This window comes from Myxine glutinosa, chromosome 1 (assembly GCF_964187855.1).
Source record: "Myxine glutinosa chromosome 1, kmMyxGlut1.1, whole genome shotgun sequence".
In the NCBI taxonomy this organism is placed as follows: domain Eukaryota; kingdom Metazoa; phylum Chordata; class Myxini; order Myxiniformes; family Myxinidae; genus Myxine; species Myxine glutinosa.
Window position 1 is genome coordinate 233,961,839 of NC_136261.1, and position 23,779 is coordinate 233,985,617.

At 48.6% G+C, this 23,779-nt stretch overlaps 1 protein-coding gene across 1 annotated transcript in view; it reads right to left on the reverse strand.

The window, feature by feature from the left end:
* Positions 1–23,779, reverse strand: part of LOC137435033 (signal transducing adapter molecule 2) — a 92,466-nt gene that overhangs the window by 20,507 nt on the left and 48,180 nt on the right. Inside the window, exon 12 of the mRNA XM_068128404.2 lies at positions 23,374–23,518. Within this exon, the coding sequence (XP_067984505.2) occupies positions 23,374–23,518 (145 nt within the window). The remainder of the gene's footprint in view (positions 1–23,373; positions 23,519–23,779) is intronic.

Here is a 23,779-nt window from a genome sequence, read left to right on the forward strand (position 1 = left end):
AGGGCATTGCCCGTACGTGGGTGCCCGTTCCTTGCCAATGCCCGTACTATATATATATCTAAAATTATATCCCCCCCCCCCCTCTATTTACATGAAATGGTTTGGTCCATTCGCAACGACCACAGAACCCCCCCCCTCTATTTACATGCAATGGTTTGGTCCAAAGCGAACGGTTTGGTCCATTCGATGTGATTCGATGATTCGATGTGAATGGTTTGGTCCATTCGCAACGACCACAGAACCCCCCCCCCCCCCTCTATTTACATGAATGGTTTGGTCCATTCGCAAAGCCAAAGCGAACGACCACAGAACCCCCCCCCTCTATTTACATGAATGGTTTGGTCCATTCGCAAAGCCAAAGCGAACGACCACAGAACCCCCCCCCCCCCCCCCCTCTATTTACATGAATGGTTTGGTCCATTCGCAACGGCAAAGCGAACGGCGAACGGCTAAATCGCCATAGCTCGGTAAGTACTTGTCCGATTAATTTCAAACCTTGAAAAGGCACATCCTCGGGTCCCCAGCAATATACCTGGCAAGTTTCAAGTATATCGGACCGGTAGTTGTCGAGAAACAGCGGTCACAGACAAACGTACAGACGTACAGACGTACAGACGTACAAACGTACAAACGTACAAACGTACAGAGATTACTGGAATTATAGATAGATAAGAAGGAAATAATTAAATTAATGCTTTCCTATTTACATCGTTGTCAATATGTCAAAAAATCATTTTTTAAACCTGTAATCACTGGTTGTACGGAATGCAGATTTGACGATCAGCTGATTTATGTGTGTGGGTGTGTATTTTAGACTTGGACAATATAAGAAGGAAAATTGCTTTGCAATACATTTCCATTTGCACGTTTCAGATCAATATCAGTAAGCAGTAAGCACGGCCCATTATTTAATGACACCACTCGACTGTCCAATCAGCGGACGGCTCGCATCGCCTTCGCCCAGCAGACGCCAATACGATGGCGTCGAAAGATGGCGTCGTATCGGCCGTTAATCGGATGCTTTTGGGCCCCAAAGTCGACTAATTCAGATTTTTCGAGTCTGGCTGTACGTGATAAACAAAGAGCGCGGTTCGTAGATCGTAAATCCATTAGTGCCGTGGGCATCGGGTCACTTGGTGCGGTGTAAAAGGGATAACAAAGTCGAGTCCTTACAGTATTATTATATAGATTGCACAGTTATATTGTAAAAAAAAAAGACTTCTTCAGGGAACAAGGAATGGGTTAACAACTTACAGCTGTTCTGCAGCAATCTAAGTAAATTAAGCCTTGAAAGTTGATGCAAACAATTCCTACAGGTGTCCCAACCTCTGCTGATTACTTGATTACAAACCCCCTGTCTGCATAAAAGCAGTATTGGAACAGACTGTTATGACTGTTATTACACCCTCTGAAGCATTATTTGGACAATATTGCACTGCAGGAAGTAGGATATTGCTATCATAATGGCGAGAAAAAGGCAATTAACAAAGGAAGACAGACAGACCATTATAACCCTTAAAAGTGTAGGTCTTTCCTTTAAAGAAATTGCAAATAAAGCCAAGGTGTCAGTGAGTACAGTTTCCTACACCATCAAAAGGCACTTGGAAACTGGAGGAAACTCTGACAGGAAGAGGTCTGACAGACAGAAAGCCACAACAGAATCCGAAGACAAGTTTCTGAGAGTCAACAGCTTGCGTGATAGGCGGCTCAAGGGACAATAGCTTCAAGCACAGCTTAACATTGGTCGAAGTAAGCAAGTCTCAGTTTCAACTGTGAAGAGACGACTTCGAGCTGCAGGTTTGACAGGTCGAGTGGCAGTAAGAAAGCCATTGCTAAGATGTCAAAATAAGAAAAAAGGCTTGCCTGGGCCACGAAGCACCGACAGTGGACTACTGAAGACTGGAAGAAGGTCTTATGGACCGATGAATCAAAATTTGAAATCTTTGGTTCATCACGCAGGGTTTTTGTACGCCGCCGAGTCGGCGAAAGTATGGTTCCTCAGTGTGTGACACCACTGTCAAACATGGAGGAGGAAGCGTGATGGTCTGGGGCTCTTTTGCTGGATCCAGAGTCGGTGACTTGCACAGAGTGACTGGCACCCTGAACCAAAAGGGCTTTATATATATATATATATATATTGTTATATATATATATATATATATATATATATATATATGTAACAATATATATATATATATTGTTACGAATCCGGGGGACGGCACTCCCGTTAGCAAGGGGGTGGGGGGGGGGGGGGTTAATCCCTGTTAAGCTGGCCGTCCGACCGGTCCTGGGGGTATGACGGCACTTCCGGTCGGTGGTGAGTAGGGTTGTAAGCCCAACCCGTCTTACTACCTAATTACCACCACCGGCCGTAAGCGAGGAAATACTCCCACCTGGGCCGCAACGTGATTGGATTGCGCCGAGCGAAGCGAGCTGCGACTCGGGCCATTAACAAGAGACTAAACCCGACTATAGCGGATGGCCAAAATCGCGCCACAGGTACTCAATTGGAGACAGGACAAAAGCGATCGGGGGAAGAAGAAACCAAAGTAAGGAATAACAGGTATTTATTAATTATTTACACGAAATGAAGAGGAAGCGAAAGAAGGGCATTTACAAGGAGAAGAAGAAGACGCAGGTACACAGGGCAGCCTTAAAACAGTCTTACATTACAACCCCGGACAAACAAACACTCACACGAACAGGGAATAGCAGGAAGGAATGGCTGGAAGGAGGAGAAGGTCCAGGCAGACGGCAGGGCAGGAAGGTCCGGGCAAATGCACAGCGTCGAGGTTGGCTCCGGTCCACGCTCCAGGCTTTAGGCGAAACCCGGCGGCAGCTGCACGTATATTTTCAAGTGCGCTGACAATGTGAATAGATCGCGTAATGTCAGCGGACCCACTCTTCTGCCTCACGATCCTTCGCACTCGTCTCCCTCTCACTCATCTGATCTCCTTCTCACCTCATCTCTTCAAGCAGTCCCTCGCAACCGCTTTTATTGTCCGCTCTTGTATCAAGCCGCCGGCTCCGATGACACGCCTACCGGTCTGCTCACCTCGGCGCTGGTTGGCCGGCAAGGGCTCGCTGGCTCCACCTATGATGGTGAGTTGACGTGCCACACCCTGTTCTGGTGTTCCGCCCCCTTTTTCCTCGGCTTGAGACCGCGTGCGTAATGGCGGCTTGGTGCCAGCAAACAGCCCAAGGCAAACGGCAGCGAATGCTGCCCTACCGCTACTGCACTTTGAAGAGCGGGAGAGATGATTGGGGAAATTGAAAGGGGGCCTATCTTATTTGATTAATGCAACGCAGATTCAACTATTGGGAACAGATCCTTAACTGAAACACATACTAATGAGATAACTACAGAGAGGTCCTATGGTGCTCTACGTGTTGTACATGGACTAACTAGGGTGCGATCTTTAATAAAGCCAAATAATGGGGATATTTACAGGGGATCATTTATAAGGGAACATTTACTAAAATTTACAAAGTGAAGGTTCTAAAAACCGTAACACAGCACCCGTCTCTCCTCCAGGGCCGTCCCGGCCCGAAATAACTTTCCTTAATGTGACACTCAGGTGTAGTAACCCTCTCCTATTAACCTTACCCTTGAGTGTGACAGTTTTAAAACAACTAAGTATATCCCGCCTGCTACGTTGCATCCTACCTAACAGACTCACGCCCACAGGATAACCGAATCACGGAATGATTTCCAAACTAAACACATACGGTGGGGAGCATCATTTGCAAGACACTATTTGGTATTTACAATGCGAACCCAGGACCTGTCATTTTGGGAGACACAAGATGTTTTTGAAAGAGGAAGGAGCATGCACTGCACTGCACCGATACACCATACCCACAGATGCACAATTGATATTGCAGTGCACCCCCGAGCACAAGAGCATTACAATTCACCAAAGCACCAAAGCACCAATAAATACAATAAAGCACCATTCAGTGCTCATTTTCAAACATGTCATCACATTTAAAACAAACTGATGACCTTTCCTCTCAGCTCCTGCTCTGCTGGCCGATGTTTCCTGATGTTGTCGTTCTTGATGTTGACTCTTGTTTGCTTGCGGCCTATTTGAGGATAATAAAAAAGGCACACAACGCGTCCGCTGTTTTTATTTATGGCCAACAGGGGCCAACTAAAGGTGGTCCACCTGCATGGCTTAGTGCCACCTCTCCGAGGTCCGCAAGCAACGTTTCTCTGGCCATCATGGCCGGTCCCAGCAGAGGGGCCAGGCCCCAACACGTGGGGTCCATCAGTGTGGTGCTTGGCCACAAAAACGTGTGGTCCATAAAGTGGTGCTAGGCCGCAGGTCGTGCGGTCCATAAGGTGGTGTATCAGTCCAGGCAGGCTGTGCAGCGGCAGTTCGGGCACACAACTGCGGCTACCTGCGCACTCCCCCCCGGACCCAAAAGAACAAGCCGTGAGTGGGGAAGGAAAGACAAAGCAAGCATCGGGGCAAGGTCACAAGGGTGCACATTAAAACAAGGTAATGCAAGGTGAGGTGCGCATGGGAGCGAGCGGAGAAAGCTCGTCCCTACTGTACGTCACCCCTCCCCCCCCCCCCCCCCCGTCACCTACCCTACCCTTGCCCTTACCCCGTATTTACAAAATTCTACACATTTTAAAATTCGTCACTACTGTCTCGTCTTCCCCATATCTCCCCTAATCCAAATTGGTTACCAATCCCTCTAATCCAAATTTGCCCCCAATTCCAATTCCTCATCAATCCCTCCTAAGGAGGAAGAGATGGAATTACAGCACAATGTCACACCTACGTCATGATGCGTCTCACCATTCCAAACATTTGCACAAACCGGCGGTGTGGAGTCTTCTCACCCTGGTGAGTAGATGTAGATGGTGTTAAGAGATTTTCTCCTAACTACCTTCTAAATGACTTTAACGCACTTACTCTACCCGGGGTCTTTCCCTGCAAAACCATTGGCCATCTTACACTATGTGGTTCTAGGAACCGAACTCCCATTGACAAAACTGTGGTGCTCACCAATTTGGGGTCTCACTCCCCCGATTCTTCACCCTGTGCCTTCGCACAATTTCCGGGCTGGGTCGTGTGGCGCTCCCAGCAGGTCCGCTCACCTGCACACCTCCGCCACTGCAGTTGTCTCCGAGCTTACCTGCTCCTTACCCTAACCTACCTGGTGAAGGCCCTCTGGCGCTCTCACCCCACTACCGCCCTCTCTGGCGTCGGGCTACCCGGGTCCGTCCTCCGGATCCTCGGGCCCCATTGAACAACTCTACTGGCTCCCAGAGCCTACCTGCGGCCTCACCTGGCCGACATCCTAACAGTGGCGGAGTGCTCAACCAATCACACTCACTAACAGGCCACACGCCCAGCCAATTGACTCCACTAATGCACCCATCCAACACTCTGTGCAACTACTCGCACCACAGATGCCAAAATCCAACCACAATTTACCTACTCCCTCTACCTACTTTTAAACTACCCTCCCCGGGTATTTGTGAAGGGGTCCATCTTCCCCATCCACTCCTTTCACACCAACCACTCCACTCCATATATTCCACACTACTCACTCCACACCATCCATTCCATACTCCATTCCATCTATTCCATACTCCATTTATTCCAAATTGGCGAATGATCCCGGTGTGTACCCCGGTTTAGAATAGGTACACCGTATCCCTGCACATCGTAAGAGCGTGACCAGGGGTTGGCGTCAGGAAGGGCATCCGGCCATAAAAACATTGCCTCAAACATGGAACCATGATTGTCATGCGGCCCGCAAGGCTAACCCCCGCTCTAGCGGGGAAAATGGCCTTAAAACGATCATTCTTCTTCTATTCTATTTATTCCATTCTCCATTCACTCCAGACTAGCTATTCCACACAACCATTCTCCATACACCTGTGCTTCCCCTGCACACCTGTGCCCACACACCTGGTGTCACCTGCACACCTGGTGGCACTCACACCCTCCTTCCCTCCCAGGCTCATTCATTCAATACAACTCACAATCGCACTTTTCACAATACGCTGCTCAATGCACAATCATGCCAATCATCATGCTCACCACAAATAACTTCCTGCACACACACTGCATCATCTAAGCTGACTACTCCCTTCTGAAACTCGCGCTCCCCAGTCTTCCCTTATACTAAGTGCTCCCACGTCATTATAATCCACTAATCTGCTACGTCCCCTCTACAGGTACATGTCGCTACTTGACTCTACAGTTGCCTATGATCATCTTTCTCTAAATTCCTATCAATTTATCCTAACCCTCCCAGGCTAGTTTACACAGCCAAAACCCCATAAACTATTGCTCATGTGCCCTGGGGATGGGAGGGATGGCAGAGTTGCCATCCCTCCACATCGGGCATCTCCCATTATACCATATACCCATCAAATTTTGCCAATCAAATTTGCCAATCATTACTGCCAATCATTTTTACCCATCAAATTTGCCAATGATTACTGCCAATCATTTTTACTGTTACCCCTAATCGTCCATTGAACTACGAGCCTCTCGGTACGTCAATGGATTTTCAAAGCTCGGCTTCGCAAAGCCGCGCAATGCATTCGGGTGGTTTGGTCTCCTGCGGTTGGGTCCGTCCGGCATTCGATTCAGGGGAGGAGGTTTGGTTGGGCCAAGGTTCAAAGCACCATCCCGACGCAGGGCCTTTCGCTCCCATGCGCGGTGGGCCAGCCTTGCCCGGGTGGAACGCCGCCACCACAAGGGGGCGCCGTTCCGACCCCTCCTACCTTCCCTCGAACCGGGCCGGTCACCTTGCCCGGCAAAGCGCGGACGCGACCGTGCAGGGCGGGGCCCGGCCCGAATCGTGCACGATGCTCCGAACAGGAGCGACGCGACACCAATCCCCGCCGGCCCCCGCAGCCCACACCGCCCGGCATGGACCGGGAGCTCGCGTCGGCTAAACGTCGGGCTGGACGCTAACCCGGTCAACATGGATGCTTTACTCGCATGCTCACACGCATACGCGACCCCTTTTACACTCACACATCCAGGTGTCTCCATACACTTCGTTATTGTACTTGCTCGTGCATTCTCTTTCGCTCCATACTCAGGTCTACTCATAACGCTCACCACACACTCTCGCGCACATTCTTGCGCACCCATTCTCCTCGCACACTCTATTATCACGCACACCTCCGTTACGTCCTCCGTAACACTCACCACGGGTGTGCACTCCTGCACATACCCACTCACGCGCTCCGATGTGCCCTCCCGCACAAGCGCCACAACCAACTCAGGTGTGCCTCCTTGCACCCGCTCCTCATCCATCTCACTCTCCGTGTCACTCTCATCACACATACACTCCGACGTGCATTCTCGCTCGCACTCGGTATCACTCCCATACTCTGTAACACACTCACTCTTTGACACACACTTTTTCCTCACACGCGTGCTATTTTCTCTCACACAGCGCACCACGGACCTCCCACAAACGCCCACGGTACGCTGGGATCCCAAGTGCGTGAAAATTGTTTTCGCGCCAAACATTCTCCCGCAAAATCTTTTTGCACCATATGCCACCTTACTCACCTTTGGGATCCTCCTCTCCACACGCACCTGCAAATCTTTACAAGGATTATGCAGCACGACATCAGGATGTGAATTCAGACTTTGTACACATTCCATCACTTTCTCCGATTCCATTCCTATCTCTGCCGTCTCTCCAATCCCAATTTCAACTAAACCCTTTCATTCTGAATTAATTATTTTTCCGCCGCTGCACCTGAATTTGCCCTGTCCAATTCGGCGGCCGTCGGGTTTTTCACACCCCTTGTCGCGATTTCTATCCCGGTCCACCCGGCTGTGCTTTGCTCACCCTCGCTCACCCTCGCTCACCCCGCGCTTCTCAAACCGCGCTACCTCGTCGCGTACCGATGCGCCCATCCCGCTCGACATGCGATTAATGCTCCTCCCACATTCTTTTATCTGGCCACCTATTTTGTTTCCACACTCTTCAATTAGATTTCCCAATTGCTCCCCCCCAGCATCTATCTTATCATTTAGCCTTTCCAATCCATTCATGATTTGCGCCATGAGGGCTTGCATGTCGAAGCCCGCTGGTACAGCGGGCTCGGCTACCGCGGCCATGTGCGAGGCGCCGCCATCTTGTGCACCTGCAACCCCCACTGTTACACCTTATTCAACCTCCTCTTCCATTACTCCCACTGCCTCCCTGGGGTCCTGGGTTGACTCTAACCCCTCTTCTATCTCCCCCACCGGCATCCGACCGCCTTGATCATCCATGGCACGATTATAATTTGGATATTATAATAAAATTTCGGCCGCTCGTAATTTTAACCAAATTTTTTAGAGGATATAAAAATTTGGTTCGGGTCCAATCCCACTCCTGACACCAATTGTTACAGAACCGGGGGACGGCACTTCCGTTAGCAAGGGGGGGTTAATCCCCTTGTCCTGTTAAGCTGGCCGTCCGACCGGTCCTGGGGGTATGACGGCACTTCCGGTCGGTGGTGAGTAGGTTTGTAAGCCCAACCCGTCTTACTACCTAATTACCACCACCGGCCGTAAGCGAGGAAATACTCCCACCCGGGCCGCAGCGTGATTGGATTGCGCCGAGCGAAGCGAGCTGCGACTCGGGCCATTAACAAGAGACTAAACCCGACTATAGCGGTTGGCCAAAATCGCGCCACATGTACTCAATTGGAGACAGGACAAAAGCGATCAGGGGAAGAAGAAACCAAAGTAAGGAATAACAGGTATTTATTAATTATTTACACGAAATGAAGAGGAAGCGAAAGAAGGGCATTTACAAGGAGAAGAAGAAGAAGCAGGTACCCAGGGCAGCCTTAAAACAGTCTTATATTACAACCCCGGACAAACAAACAGACTCACACGAACAGGGAATGGCAGGAAGGAATGGCTGGAAGGAGGAGAAGGTCAAGGCAGACGGCAGGGCAGGAAGGTCCGGGCAAATGCAGTGTCGAGGTTGGCTCCAGTCCACGCTCCGGTCCACGCTCCGGGCTTTAGGCGAAACCCGGCGGCAGCTGCACGTATATTTTCACATGTGCTGACAATGTGAATAGATCGCGTAATGTCAGCGGACCCACTCTTCTGCCTCATGATCCTTCGCACTCGTCTCCCTCTCACTCATCTGATCTCCTTCTCACCTCATCTCTTCAAGCAGTCCCTCGCAACCGCTTTTATTGTCCGTTCTTGTATCAAGCCGCAGGCTCCGATGACACACCTACCGGTCGGCTCACCTCGGCGCTGGTTGGCCGGCTGGTCCCTGGCTCCACCTCTGATGGTGAGTTGACATGCCACACCTTGTTCTGGTGTTCCGCCCCCTTTTTCCTCGGCTTGAGACCGCGTGCGTAATGGCAGCTTGGTGCCAGCAAACAGCCCAAGGCAAATGGCAGCAAACGCTGCCCTACAGCTACTACACTTCGAAGAGCGGGAGAGATGATTGGGGAGATTGAAAGGGGGCCTATCTTATTTGATTAATGCAACGCAGATTCAACTATTGGGAACAGATCCTTAACTGAAACACATACTAATGAGATAACTACAGAGAGGTCCAATGGTGCTCTACGTGTTGTACATGGACTAACTAGGGTACGATCTTTAATAAAGCCAAATAATGGGGATATTTACAAGGGATCATTTATAACTTATAAGGGAACATTTACTAAAATTTACTAAAATTTACTAAGAATTTTATTTACTAAAATTTATATATATATATATATTATATTGTTGCGGATATGAGGCCTGTATTTTTTTGATTGTGTTGTATTGTGGTAAATTGGTGATGATTTATTGTTTATTCTGCGCCCCCCTGCCTCCGGAGCTGTGTAAAGGTGAAAGGGCATCCCATAATTAGTCCACAAGCATACACGTCAGCCAAGTAATAGAATACCCCTGTTGATAGTTATCTCTTATTCTGTGTTTTAGAGTAAGGCTGTGTCTCCCATTAATTGAAGTACTCCATTGCACCAGTGAAAGAGAATAGATCCCCTTTCATTCCCATCCCCAAAATCCCCATTTCCTTCACATCCCCTTTCGTCATTGCCGAGCCTCGATTCCCAATTACCTCCCCTCCAAAACCACCATTGAACATGTGCTCGAATCGGAGAAGAAAGGCGTGCCCGCCCGTCGTCATCAAGGGGGGAGCCAGAGGGTCGCGCGACCAACCAGGGCCGAGGTGAGCACCCCGATGGGCGTGTCCTGAAGGCCGGCGGCTTAATCGCCGGAGGCGTTATAAAGGCGCGCACGCAGGAAGCAAGTGAGTCGGTTGCCAGAGAGAGGTCGTCAAGAGAGGGTGGTGAGGAGTCAGTCAGTGGAGTCGGTGGTCAGTTGGTTGCGTTGGTTGCGGTGAGGAGTCGGTGGTGGTGGCCAGTTGGTTGCGTTGGTTGCGGTGAGGAGTCGGTGGTAAAGAGTGAGCGGACCAAGAAAGAGTTGAGGGTTTGGACCAGACGAGTCGGACAAGGCCGGACAAAGCACGCGACGTCCACAGCAGCCACAACAGCAGCTTGGGGGCCTGAACGGCGGTTTGGAGCAGGGCCGTGAAGGAACGGCGGCTGCTAAACGCGCCGGTTGTGCTGCAGGACCCCCCTTGGACCTCCCTCTCCCTCCAGCCATCCACCTCCTGCCATTCCATCCTTCTTGTGTACGTGAGTTTGTTCTGTTTGTTCTGTCCTGGGTTAATTAAGCTTGTATAAGTTAATAATTTCACTGTGTCACCTGCGTCTTATGTGCTTGTAAATAAACGTGACTGCTTTCTTTTTGCTTATGTGTGTAAATAGTCAATAAAATTCAGTAGTATTTCCAAACCTTTCTTTGCCTTCGTTTTCCTCTTTGCATTCGTCGTTTTAGTCTTTTCCCTCATTGAGCAGCCGCGGTGCGATCTGGTCAACGTCGGGTGGAATCGGGTTCTAATCGGGGAGTAACTGTTCGGTCGCGGTTGGACCATCCGCTCGGCCCATCATACCATCTAAACCGCGATCAGTAACAATATATATATATATATATATATATATATATATATATATATATATATATATATATATATATATATCTGCGGTTTTGAGATTGGCACATTGAAGTCATTAAAGGTTAAAGGGTTGCCCCCCATAGTTAGTTCCACGAGCAACATATAGGCCCATTTGTCATATAGTTATGTCTTAGTATGTGTAAGAATAGGCCATTTCCCCTCTTCGTGCCTGCATTGTGTAAAGACAGGAGAGTAGGCGCCATTCATTTTGCTCCCACCTCCAATTCTACCTCTATGGGCGTAACCATCCCACGCCCCATTTGGCTGTCCCCGAGTCAAGCTAACACAAGGTAGGCCTAAAAAGGTGGGGGCGGCGATGACGGTAAGAGCCACCAGCCAATCAGAGCTCTAGCGGCATGGCATGAGAGGGCGTGGTGAAGCGCGTCTGGTGAGTTCCAAAAGGTACACGGGTCGTGCCTATATAACCTGCTGCGAAAAGCCCTCAGAAGGACTCGTTACAAAGGACTTGAAGGGTTTTTGCTAAAGGACTTGTACCAGTGGCGAAAGGACTAGCGCGGGAGCACTTAATTGAGAAGGACTTACAAGCAGGACTTGCAGAGAGGGAGCTTGATAAAAGGACTCGCAAGTGGAGAGCGTTAAAGGACTTACAAAGGACTCGCAAGTGGAGAGCGTTAGAGGACTTGGTCGAAGGACTTGCAGAGAGGGAGCTTGATAAGAGGACTCGCGTGCACATGGCAGTGGCAAAAGGACCTGCTCGTAAAGGATTTGTTTGAGGACTTGCACAGAGAGAGAGAAGAAGAGGCGTTGAACCGTACAAGTACGCGGGCGCAGCCAGACGTGCCAGTCACGCATAAAGCACATTTCCAGCCACGCGAGTAAGCGCGGCCATAGCCGCAAGTGAATAACCGCCTGCCGCACCAAAGTCCGCTCCCTACCATTTGCCCCATGATAACCCGCTCCGTTCAGGCGACACGCGGCGAGCTCCTGCTTTCACCTACTTCCTTCTCCAAGAGACGTGCCGGGGACCGGAGAGAACTGCACGAGAGCCATCCCTGGGTGCGCTGGTGAACATCAACCTGCCCATCAGCAATCCCCGTGTGAGTGTGTGTGTGAGACGGCCCGTTTGTCTTGGGTATTAAGAATAAGACTGTATAAGCTGCTCTGTGTCTCTTCATCCTGTACTGTACATACGGGTGATAGTAATTAAACCATTTGTTCTTCCTTTCTTTCCAATTCGATCGTCTTTGCGATTTCGCCATTGACTAAGCGTGGTACGAATAGAACCGCTGAATCGGGGTCTAGTAATTAATAATAGCGCGAATCACGCGTACGCAACCGCTCGGCGTATCACCAACACACGTGGTTCGTGTGGGTTATTTCCTCGCTTCCAACACACGTGGTTATTTCCTCGCTTCCAGGGCAGCGCAAGTACTTAGGTAACAGCGAATTTGGTCCTGAAACCCTATTTAGCGCTGTCCGGAAGGGACGTAATAGGTCCCGGGTCGTGCCAGGTCAGTCAAAGACAAGGGGACTAATCCCCCCTTGGTAAGGGGAGAAGGCCGGCGGCAGATCTACAACAATTGGTGTCAGGAGTGGGATTTGGAACCCAAACCAAATTTTTTGTACAAATTTGGCCAAAATTACGAGCAACCGAAATTTAGTTTTTTAATTATTACAATCCAAATTAAATTCGTGCCATGGCTAGTCAAGGCGGTCGAATGCCGGTGGGGGTAACTGATGAGGTAGAGGAGGTAGAATTGATAACCCAGGACCCCCGGGAAGAATTGGAAGAAATGGAGGAGGCAATTGATGAGGGTGCGGCAGCAGAGGTACCAGGGGTAGAAAATAGCGGCGCCTCACACGTGGCAACGAGGGCCACGCCCACTGCGCAAGTGGGGGTTATGGACATGCAATCCTATATGGGCACCTTCATGGCGCAATTCATGAAAGAAATAAAGGAAATGAAAAACGAAACCAGGGAAATGAAAAACAAAACCAAAGAATTGAAAGAAATGATGGGCACCCAAAAGAATGACATCAATAAAATTAATGGGAAAATGGACACCCAAAGTGACAAATTCACCCGGAACATTAAAAAAATGGGGGAGGACATTGATCACATGTTGGGCGAAGAGGTCGCATTGGTACGTGACGAGGTAACGTGATGTGAGGAGCGCGTAGAGAGCGAGGTAGAGCGAAGCGCAGCTAAGTTGACCGAGGGGATAGAAATCGCGACTCGGGGTGTAGGAAAACCGACGGCCGCCAAAATAGAAGAGAAAATCTTAAGCGCGCCGGCAGTCGTTGAGCTAGATAAAGAAAATGAAATGTGTATAGTTGAAATTGGGGTTGAAGAGACGGGAGAAAAAGTAAATGTATCGTGGGAGGAAGAAATGGAATATGTGCAAAGTCCGTGTTCGCATTGTAATGCCGTGCTTGCTAATCCCAATAAAGGTTTGCAGGTGCTGGCGGAGAAGAGGGTCCTTAAGGTGAGTAGAAGCGTGTATGGCACGAAAATGTTTGGCGCAAAAAGATTTTTGGCATGCTTGGGATCCAGATGAAACCCGGGCGCTCGTGGAAGGTCCGTGGTGCGGTGTGAAAGTGAATGGCGCGCGTGTGCGAACGGCACCGAAGCGCGAGTGCACAATGTATGTGGGAGGAGTGTGAAACGGAGTGTGAAACAGAGTGTGCGATGGCCGAGAGTGAGAGAGGATGCACATCAGAGCGCATGATTGGGTGTGCAACAGGAGAGTGCACACCCGTGGGTACGTGTGCACTGATTGGGTGTGTACCGGGAGAGTGCACACCCGTGGTTGTTATGGAGTGTGTAACAGAGGAGTGTGTGATAATGGAGTGTGCGAACGGCATGAGTGCGCCTGAGTGGTGTGCACCTGAGTGTGCAAGAGAAGAGTGTGCACAGGAGAGTGCAGTAATGGAGTGTATGGGAGCGCCTCGGTGTGCGAGAGAAGAGTGGGTCGCGTGTGGGTGTGAGAAGGCGACTCAGGCATCGACGCAGACCGGGGGGTTAGCGCGTAGTGCGACGGATAGCCGACGCGAGCCCTCAGTGCGTGGAGTGCTTTGTGTGCAGCGGGGATCGGTGGGGATCGTTGCCGCGGCGGCGTGCACGATTCGTGCCAGGCCCCGCCCTGTATGGTCGGTGCCGCGCCTTGGCAGAAAAGGCGATCAGCACGGTTCGAGGGGGGGTAGGAGAGGTCGGAGCTTCGCCCCCTGGCGGCCATGGTGCTCCGACCGTGGGCGGTTGGGCCATCGTGCCGGGGACCGAAAGGCTCCGCGCAGAGATGTCGCTTGGAACCTTGGCCCAACAAAACCTCCTCCCCTGAATCGAAAATGCCGGACGGACCCAACCAACAGGAGACAAACCACCCGCATGCATTGCTCGGCTTTGCGAAGCCGATCTGTAATGACGCTGTATTTCCACACGGAGAGGCTCATAGTTAGTGGACAGATAGTAATGGCATTGGCGAATGGTACCCGGCGTAGGGGAGTGGTGGTTTCGCCATTCCTCACACGCATCATTGGGGCACATGAGCAATAGATTATGGGGTGGCAGTGTAAACTAGCCGAGGGCGGGCTAGGATATTGTTAGGGATTTAGAGATGACAATAGAGACATGAGATTTAAGTAGCGACTTTTATACAGGTAGTGGGGACGTAGAGAGATTAGAAGGATTATAATGATGAAGGAGTGCTGAGTGTAAGGGAAGACAGGAAAGCACGAGTATTAGAGGGAAGTAATTAGTTAGATGATGCTGTGTGGATGAGAATCACTGTGTGTGTTGAGCTTGAGATTGAGGCGCAAATGAGGAATTGGTCAGGGATAACCAGAGGTGGTGTATGAGTGGTGTATTGAGGACATATGGATTTGTGTTGAGTGAATTGACTTGCATGGGGTGCAAGTGGAGAACAGGTGTGTGAGCACGAGAGGTGTGCAAGGGAACTTGGTGTGTGGAATAAATGGTGTGGAATGAGTGGTGTGGAATGCATGGGGCGAAGGAGTGAATGGGGGGAGATGGACCGCTTCACGAATACCCGGGGAGGGTAGTTTAAAGTTAGGCAGAGGGCTTAGGTAAATTGTTTGGATATTGACATCTGTGGTGCAGGAAGTAGTAGGAGGTGCTTCGATGGGTGCATGAGTCAATGAATGGCTGGGCGTGTGGGCTTCGTTGGTGCGTATGGTTATTGGGGCACACCACCACTGGTAGTCTGTCGGCCAGGTGAGGCCGCATGTAGGCTCTGGGAGCCAGTCAGAGTAGTGTTCAGTGGGGCCCGAGGATCCAGGAGAAGGACCCGGGTAGCCCAATGCCAGAGAGGGCATCAGAGGGGTGAGAGAGCCAGGAGGGGCCTTCCCCGATTTAGGGTAGTCGCAAGGAGCAAGGTAAGCTCGGGTGGCGACTTCAGTGGCGGAGGTGCGCAGGTAGTTGGACCTGCTAGTGGAGCCACACGACCCAGCCCCGAAATTGTGCAAAGGCACAGTCGTGAAAAATTGGGGAGTGAGACCCAAATTGGATGGCATCACAGGATGGTCAATGGGAATTGGTTTTTAGAACCACATAGTTTAAAGATGCCAATTGGCAGGGCATGACCCCAGGTAGTGTAACCGAGTTAATGTTATTAGAGTATAGTTAGGATGAGGAATCTCTTCGCACCATCCACATCCACTCACCAAGGGAGACGGAACTCCACACCAGGTTTTGTGAACTATTTGAGTGAGTAAAGACGCATCTCGACGTGGATGAGACAATGTGTTGATTCCATCTCTTCCTTCTTGGGAGGGATTGGGAAACGAATTTGGTTGAGAGGGAGATATGGGAGACAAGACGTAGTGATGGTTTTGTAATTTGTAAATACAGGGAGGGGGAAGGGTAGTGTAAGCTGACATGGGGGGTTACGAATGGTTAGGGACGAGCTTGTTCTGCTCGCTCTCCCACGCCCCTCATGTTTCATTGCCTCGTATTGATGTGTACCCTTGCACCCTTTCCTTTGCTAACTGTGCTTTGTCTTCCTCCTCACCCATGGACCCATTTTGGAGGGGAAGTGTGCAGGAACACTGAACTGTGCAGCTGCGCCTGGCTGCACCCCTGCTGCATTTTGCTGCACCACAATACACCTTATGGACCACACGTTCTGTGGCCTTGCCTTTTTGCTGAGCAGTCATTTGCTGCAAACTTACCTTGCACCTGCGGACCACTGGTTTTAAGTGGCGTCGATGTCACGCAGTCGGACCACATGAGATTGGCCCTGCTGGCAATAAAAACGGACACGGTTTGTACATTGTATTCTGGTGTGCCAGGAAAGAAGACCTTTAAGTTTTTTTTATGATTGCACACCGAAGATGAAGCAGGGAGCAAGAAGATGCAGCCAAGCAGCAAATGTGACATTTAAGTATGACATTTGAAATGTGAACTTTTTGTGAAATGTGTATTGGTGCATTGGTGCATTGCTGTGCTTTTTCTCCCCTCCAAATTTCTTTCCAAAAAGAACAGGTCCTGGGTTATAGAGATGTAAATAATTAGGTTTATTGTTGTAAATAAGATGCTACCCACCGGCTTTATGTTTAGTTTCAAAACAATTCCGCAATTCGGTTAGCTGTGGGTGTGAGTCGGTTAGAGTTAGTTACCCAACGCAGTAGGTGGGACATATCTCGTGTTGTAAAACTGTCACATACAGGGAGTTCGATTAAATGTTAGAGGGGAACCACATCTAAGTGTCACACGTAATTTAAAAAACTAGTCCCAAACCTCTCAAAACTGGTCGTTCTCACTTGTGTGGGTACGACTCGGGGACGAGTCTGCCAAGGGAGGGGGCCAGTGCTGCGGTTTTGAGATTGTCACATTGAAGTCATTAAAGGTTAAAGGGTTGCGTCCCATAGTTAGTTCCACGAGCAACATATAGGCCCATTTGTAGTATAGTTATGTCTTAGTTTGTGTAAGAATAGGCCATTTCCCCTCTTAGTGCCTGCGTTGTGTAAAGACAGGAGAGTAGGCCCCATTCATTTTGCTCCCACCTCCTATTCTACCTCTATGGGCGTAATCCATCCCGCGCCCCATTTGGCTGTCCCCTAGTCAAGCTAACACGAGGTAGGCCTAAAAAGGTGGGGACGGCGTTGAGGTCGGGAGGGGCAGAGGCGATGACGGTAAGAGCCACCAGCCAATCAGAGCTCTAGCGGCATGGCGTGAGAGGGCGTGGTGAAGCGCGTCTGGTGAGTTCCAGAAGGTTCGCGGGGCGTGCCTATATAACTTGCTGCGAAAAGCCCTCAGAAGGACTTGTTACAAAGGACTTGAAGGGTTTTTGCTAAAGGACTTGTACCAGTGGCGAAAGGACTAGCGCGGGAACACTTGATTGAGAAGGACTTACAAGCAGGACTTGCAGAGAGGGAGCTTGATAAAAGGACTCGCAAGTGGAGAGCGTTAAAGGACTTACAAAGGACTCGCAAGTGGAGAGCATTAGAGGACTTGGTCGAAGGACTTGCAGAGAGGTAGCTTGATAAGAGGACTCGCGTGCACACGGCAGTGGCAAAAGGACCTGCTCGTAAAGGATTTGTTTGAGGACTTGCGCAGAGAGAGAGAAGAAGAGGCGTTGAACCGTACAGGTACACGGGCGCAGCCAGATGCGCCAGCAACGGATATAGCGCATTTCCAGCCACGCGAGTAAGCGCGGCCATAGCCGCAAGTGAATAACCACCAGCCGCACCAAAGTCCGCTCCCTACCATTCGCCCCGCGAAAACCCGCTCCGTTCAGGCGACACGCGGCGAGCTCCTGCTTTCACCTACTTCCATCTCCAAGAGACGTGCTGGGGACCGGAGAGAACTGCACGAGAGCCATCCCTGGGCGCGCTGGTGAACATCAACCTGCCCATCAGCAATCCCCGTGTGAGTGTGCGTGTGAGACGGGCCCGTTTGTCCTCGGTATTAAGAATAAGACTGTATAAGCTGCTCTGTGTCTCTTCATCCTGTACTGTACATACGGGTGATAGTAATTAAACCATTTGTTCTTCCTTTCTTTCCAATTTGATCGTCTTTGTGATTTCGCCATTGACTCAGCGTGGTACGAATAGAACCGCTTGAATCGGGGTCTAGTAATTAATAATAGCGCGAATCACGTGTACGCAACCGCTCGGCGTATCACCAACACACGTGGTTCGTGCGGGGCTTATTTCCTCGCTTCCAGGGCGGCGCTAGTACTTAGGTAACAGCAAATTTGGTCCTGAAACCCTATTTAGCGCTGTCAGGAAGGGACGTAATAGGTCCCGGGTCGCGCCAGGTCAGTCAAAGACAAGGGGACTAATCCCCCCTTGGTAAGGGGAGAAGGCCGGCAGCAGTTCCACAACAATATATATAATATACATATATACATATGTATACATATAAAGTATATAGCGGGGTCCGACTGTCCGACTGAAGAGTGAACCACAACTGGCATTACATGCAGATAAGTGTGGGACAGCAGATTACTACCTGGGTTTGTACTAGTGTTTGATGATGACAACTTTCCCCAAACTCAGTTTCCACGAGCTTAGAATCCAAATCTGTAACACTTTTGCCATCGGTCACATATATTTTACCCACGAGCTTTCAAATTCAAGTCCAGCATCCCAACAACGAGCTGTTGACCTTGATCAAGATAATAAACGCAGAAAATGCAAGTCTGCAACCTCCAAATCCCCTCCAACCCAAAAAAAACCAGAAAATACAAATCACAATAAGCAAATAACTTGTGTTGAAATGAGTCGATTTTAATTTTCTTAGTTTATAAAGCTCAAATCGTTATGCAGTTGTGTTACAGCAGCTGCATGTGTTCACTTATAGAAAGAACAGCAGTTGCCTCCGTTTGGTTATGTTCTCCTTTGACTGCACTTGGCCACCTTCACTCAAATCTGTTTGGAGTATGTTCACTTACATTTGTTCCGAATGATTTGCAATACAACAAATGAAATCGCAAATTTCCTGCTGGGCGTTAAACCACACGGCTTTGTTACGAGTGGTATATTTTGGCGAACCTCGCAGTTTGCACAAGTATTTTCACCTTGCTTCAAACTTTGCTCTGCACATTACTGCATGCCTTGAAAATTGGAGTGGTACCAGACAGCATTTGGGAATTAAACTCAAATCCCTCATGAAACTTGCAACCTATGAAGCAAAGGCAAAAAGACTATGAACTTGACAGTTGGACAGATGGGAGAAGTGTTGCTCCATTATTTTCCTCAATTTCTTTAGCCTGCAAGCAAATGGGGTGTTTGCAAAAGCAGCGGTTTCGCTCCTTTCCACAATGCCATTTTCCTTTGGGTTTAGCAAAGTGGGCCCACTAATTAAATTTATACCATTATATACTCCAGTTCAAATTGACAATTTTTTTTATTTGGATACAGTTGCCCTTGAGAGTCTGTCCATGCCACTATCCACAGAAACAACAGAAGTCTCCATTTTTTTTTCTCTCTCTTCTAAATTTGTTTAAGTTACTCATATTTCATGAAGATGTCAATAAAACCTGTTTTTAATAAATGGCTCAAAAATGAAAACACTTTCAGGACATGCAGCATGTCGATACGATAGTCGTGTAAAGCTGAATGGAATAAAAATGAGCAGTGCTCAGCTGAATAGCATTCATGCGCCGTCAAATGGCGGCTGACTCGTGTTTGCATGTGAAGTGCTGCAATCTAAGACCAAAATGGTACAATGGACATTTCCATTTTGTTTGTTGTTAAAACAAGACCGAAAGTCAAACAGCGACGTAACCATAGTACTCTACTCGCTGCAACGTACAGCTGTCCGTGTATAAAAACACATCACAGGTTCGACCGCTTCAATGACATATTCGACCTGTATGGCATATAAATTAAAATGTCGGTCGATGGAGTCAGCCGTCGTATGCCGTCGTACCCCATAATGACATCATAGACGAAATGACGAAACGTGACGGACGGACACAAAACTGCCGCTACTTTAATATACAGACTCGGCATTTAATATGGAATATTTTTTTTCTTGACTTGGGTTTACTTTCTGAACTCGGTATATCAATCTGGTGAGTTTCTTTTACCCTTCGGTGATGTCTTTGTTGAAAGAACCATGTCACTGATTGTCTTTCAAGAAGTCAATAACAGGATATCACAGATGGCGTGACAAAAAAGGACAGGTACATTTGACGATTGGCTTCACAATCGGGTATATAAGGGTTGTTGCATTCTGTATTAGTGGAAAACAACTGCTGCACATCTACAAAAGTTATTGCCGCTTCCTCTGGAGATGGTCCGTCAACTGGACAATGCTGTTCGTCATGGAGTCGAAGGACTGCGTGCTATTTACGCGAAGGATATGGCTTTACGAAATTCTGACATGAAACAGCGTGCTATTGCTCGGTAGTATGGCATCACTCAAGGTCAGGTGTGAAAGATCCTGAAAGGAAATGCTCAGAGGGGTGTCCCTACTCCAATGCCGAGGCCAGGACGTCCACGCAGAACCACAAGGAGAGATGATCGCCAGCTGCACCGGTTAGTCTGCAATGGCCGTACCAAGTCAGCTAATCGGCTTAGGGCTGGGTGGCAGCAACTGACAAATGTGCCTGTATCCAGAAGGCTAGTCAACCAACGACTGGTTCAAGCAGGCTATCGTGCCAGGCGTCCCCTGAGAAAGCCACGCCTGACCAGACAACACAGCCAGCGCCGATTGCAGTGGGCCAGAGAGCACCGTCAATGGCAGCCAGGACACTGGAATCACGTGACCTTCAGTGACAAGTCTAGATTCCTGGTCTATCGTCAAGATGTGCGCGTCCAAGTGCGCAGACAAGTGCATGAAGCCCACAACAAAGATTGTATAGTGCCAAGAGTCCAAGCTGGAGGTGGTAGGGTGACCGTTTGGGCTGCTTTTCATGCAGGGGGAAAAACTCACCTGGTTGTTCTGAATGGAAACCTGAACCAGTTCAAGTACAGGGTCATTCTGGAAGAAACATTGCTTCCATTGGCTCGTGCAGCCTTTCGAGGAAACTTTGTCTTCCAAGATGACAATGCACGGCCTCATCGTGCTCGCATGATCCAACACTTTCTTGCTGACCGTGGTGTAGAGCGTATGGAGTGGCCTGCCATGTCCCCGGATATGAATCCGATAGAGAACTTGTGGGCAGAATTAACGCGTCAAATCGACAACTTGGACCAGCAGCCGACCTCTGTGCGTGAATTGCAGCAGACTATTGTCACTGCATGGCAAGCGATTCCTGTCCAAACCTTGGCAAATCTCGTGAACAGCATGCCTCCATGTGTACGTGCTCTCCTGAATGCTCGTGGGGGTTACACGAAGTACTGAACTGTAATTTTACTGTCCGTAATCCCAGTCATAATTTAGCTTTTGTTTGTGTTGAAATTTTTTTTCGCTAATGTGCAAAATAAAGAGATACTTCTGGAAAACGTACAGAAGTTTAACACAGTACCGTCCGTGAATCGAGTTCGATATCAGTTTACATCACTTTCAAGGATCAATTTATTTGTTTCGAAATGTCAAATGTGGTTTTTGTTTCTTTTAAAGGTCACATGCTCGAGTGAGATGTGCATGGAAGAAGTTTCGGGAATTGAGTGGCGTGCTGATGATGAGGGGAGTGTCGTTGAAGCTGAAGGGAAAGGTGTATGCTGCATGTGTGAGAAGTGTTATGATTTATGGGAGCGAGACATGGGTAATGAACGTAGAGCAGCAACGAAGGTTGGAAAGTGTGGAAATGCGAATGGTTCGACGGATGTGCGGAGTATCGTTGAGAGAGAGGGAGACAAATGATGAATTGCGAAAGATGATGGGAATAGAGCCTGTGATTGATGCTGTGAAGAGGAACAGGTTGAGATGGTTTGGTCATGTGTTGAGGAAGGATGAAAGTGACTGGTTGAGAAGAGTGATGGAAATGAATGTAAAAGGAAGTAGAAGACGGGGAAGACCGAGAAAGACTTGGCTAAAGATGGTGGAAGAAGAAATGCGGGCAAGGGGGTTAACAAGGAGAGATGCAGAAAATAGGGCAAAATGGAGAAGATTGTCATGGGGACCGCAAGGCTAACCCCCGCTCTAGCAGGGAAAATGGCCTTTAAAATGCATGTTGTTGTTGTTGTTGTTGTTAAAGGTCACATTAACAAAATCTAGAATAATTTCAACATAATTCCAATGAACTTTTGGTTCTACGTCATCTTGAAAAGTAAGTTCACCCCCACAAAAAAAATATTCCATATTAAATGCCATGTCTGTATATAAATTATATATTTTAACCTCCAGTAACTTTGCAGTCACTATGAAGGGATTAGTGTTACGATTACATTTACTATAATATTAACGTTATGTTATCATTATTTCGAAAATGATATTACTATAAAAAAAAAACCAAGGATAATTCCTTACTTCTGCGGTTATTAGTACCGTACACCGCTTATCATTGATTAATGAACCATACACCGCTTCAATCCATTAACTTTGCAATAACAACAAAGGGATTGCAGTGCTATGAATATATTTACTATATTATTAGTATCAATGCTATTATTACTTTTACGAAAACAATACTACTGTATCAAGAAACCTGGTCTAATTTGTTTGAAGCGGCCTGAAGGTGAGGGATGAAGGCATGAAGCCTAAGGCCGATACGTACTGTGTCGTTGGAAGATCCATAACATTTATTATTTCGATATTTGATGATCATTTTAACAATCGGTTTGTTTGTGTTTCACACTGAATGAAAAACGTCAAGGTAGAGCATGGCGATTGTGATATATGACAGGTTCGACGATATGTCCGGCCTTAACAGCATGGGAATCAAAATGGCGGAGTGTGGTGTCAGCCGCTGTATGCTGTAATGACATCAGACGTAATCACATCACCCTGTCATGTGACCAGATCCTTAGCTCTGATTGGTATACGTTTGAGGGCATTCATTGGACGGACAAACACTGTTCTTGACGGCTTTGCCCTATGGGCTTCGCCGTACAAAATGGGTTGGGGCAGGGGGAACCGTGAGGTTATGGCAGGAATTTTGGATATTTTTGGCCATGGTGATGGTGACAGCTCACCTACTCTTCACAAAAGACACTGTGGGATTTTTGACATCCACCAACATATCCTTGCAGACAGGATACTCATTTAACGTCAATCCAAGGGATGGCACACAACATTGATGAATCACTCTGCCTGTGAAACATCTGAATAACAATTTATAGCTGGGTCGGGATTCAAATCCAGGCTAGACAGCTTACAGGCGAGTGTGCATAGCTATAGGACATCCTGTCAGCCCGCCGGGGTTGAGGGGGGGAAGGCGTAGGTGGGGGAGGGGGGGCGAGGATTATAAAAACTGGTCAAGTCTGATCACCTCCAATATATTGTAAGGTTTCTATACACACCTGTACAAGACCCATGGCTTGCACGGGATGGAAGGCCTGGTTCTTTTTGTAGTCTGCATACACCGAAGTCTCGCTCATCAGCTGACCGTACAACTCCATTGCTTCCATCAAGCTTGTGTTCAGTTGCATCAGCTCTGAGTGCTTACTGTTTGAATAAAAGTCATCCCAAAAGCTCGAAGTTCTTATACTCATATTAACATATGAAGTGAAATAACCCCAACCCCCACCCCCCTTTCCCTACCCCCACTTTTTTCTGAGCCTTTCAATCTCCATGCCTCATCTGATCCCAGTAAAATATATATGAATGATCGTTTCAAGGCCATTTTTCCCCGCTAAAGCGGGGGTTAGCCTTGCGGGCCCCATGACAATCATGGTTCCCTGTTTGAGGCAATGTTTTTTTTATGGC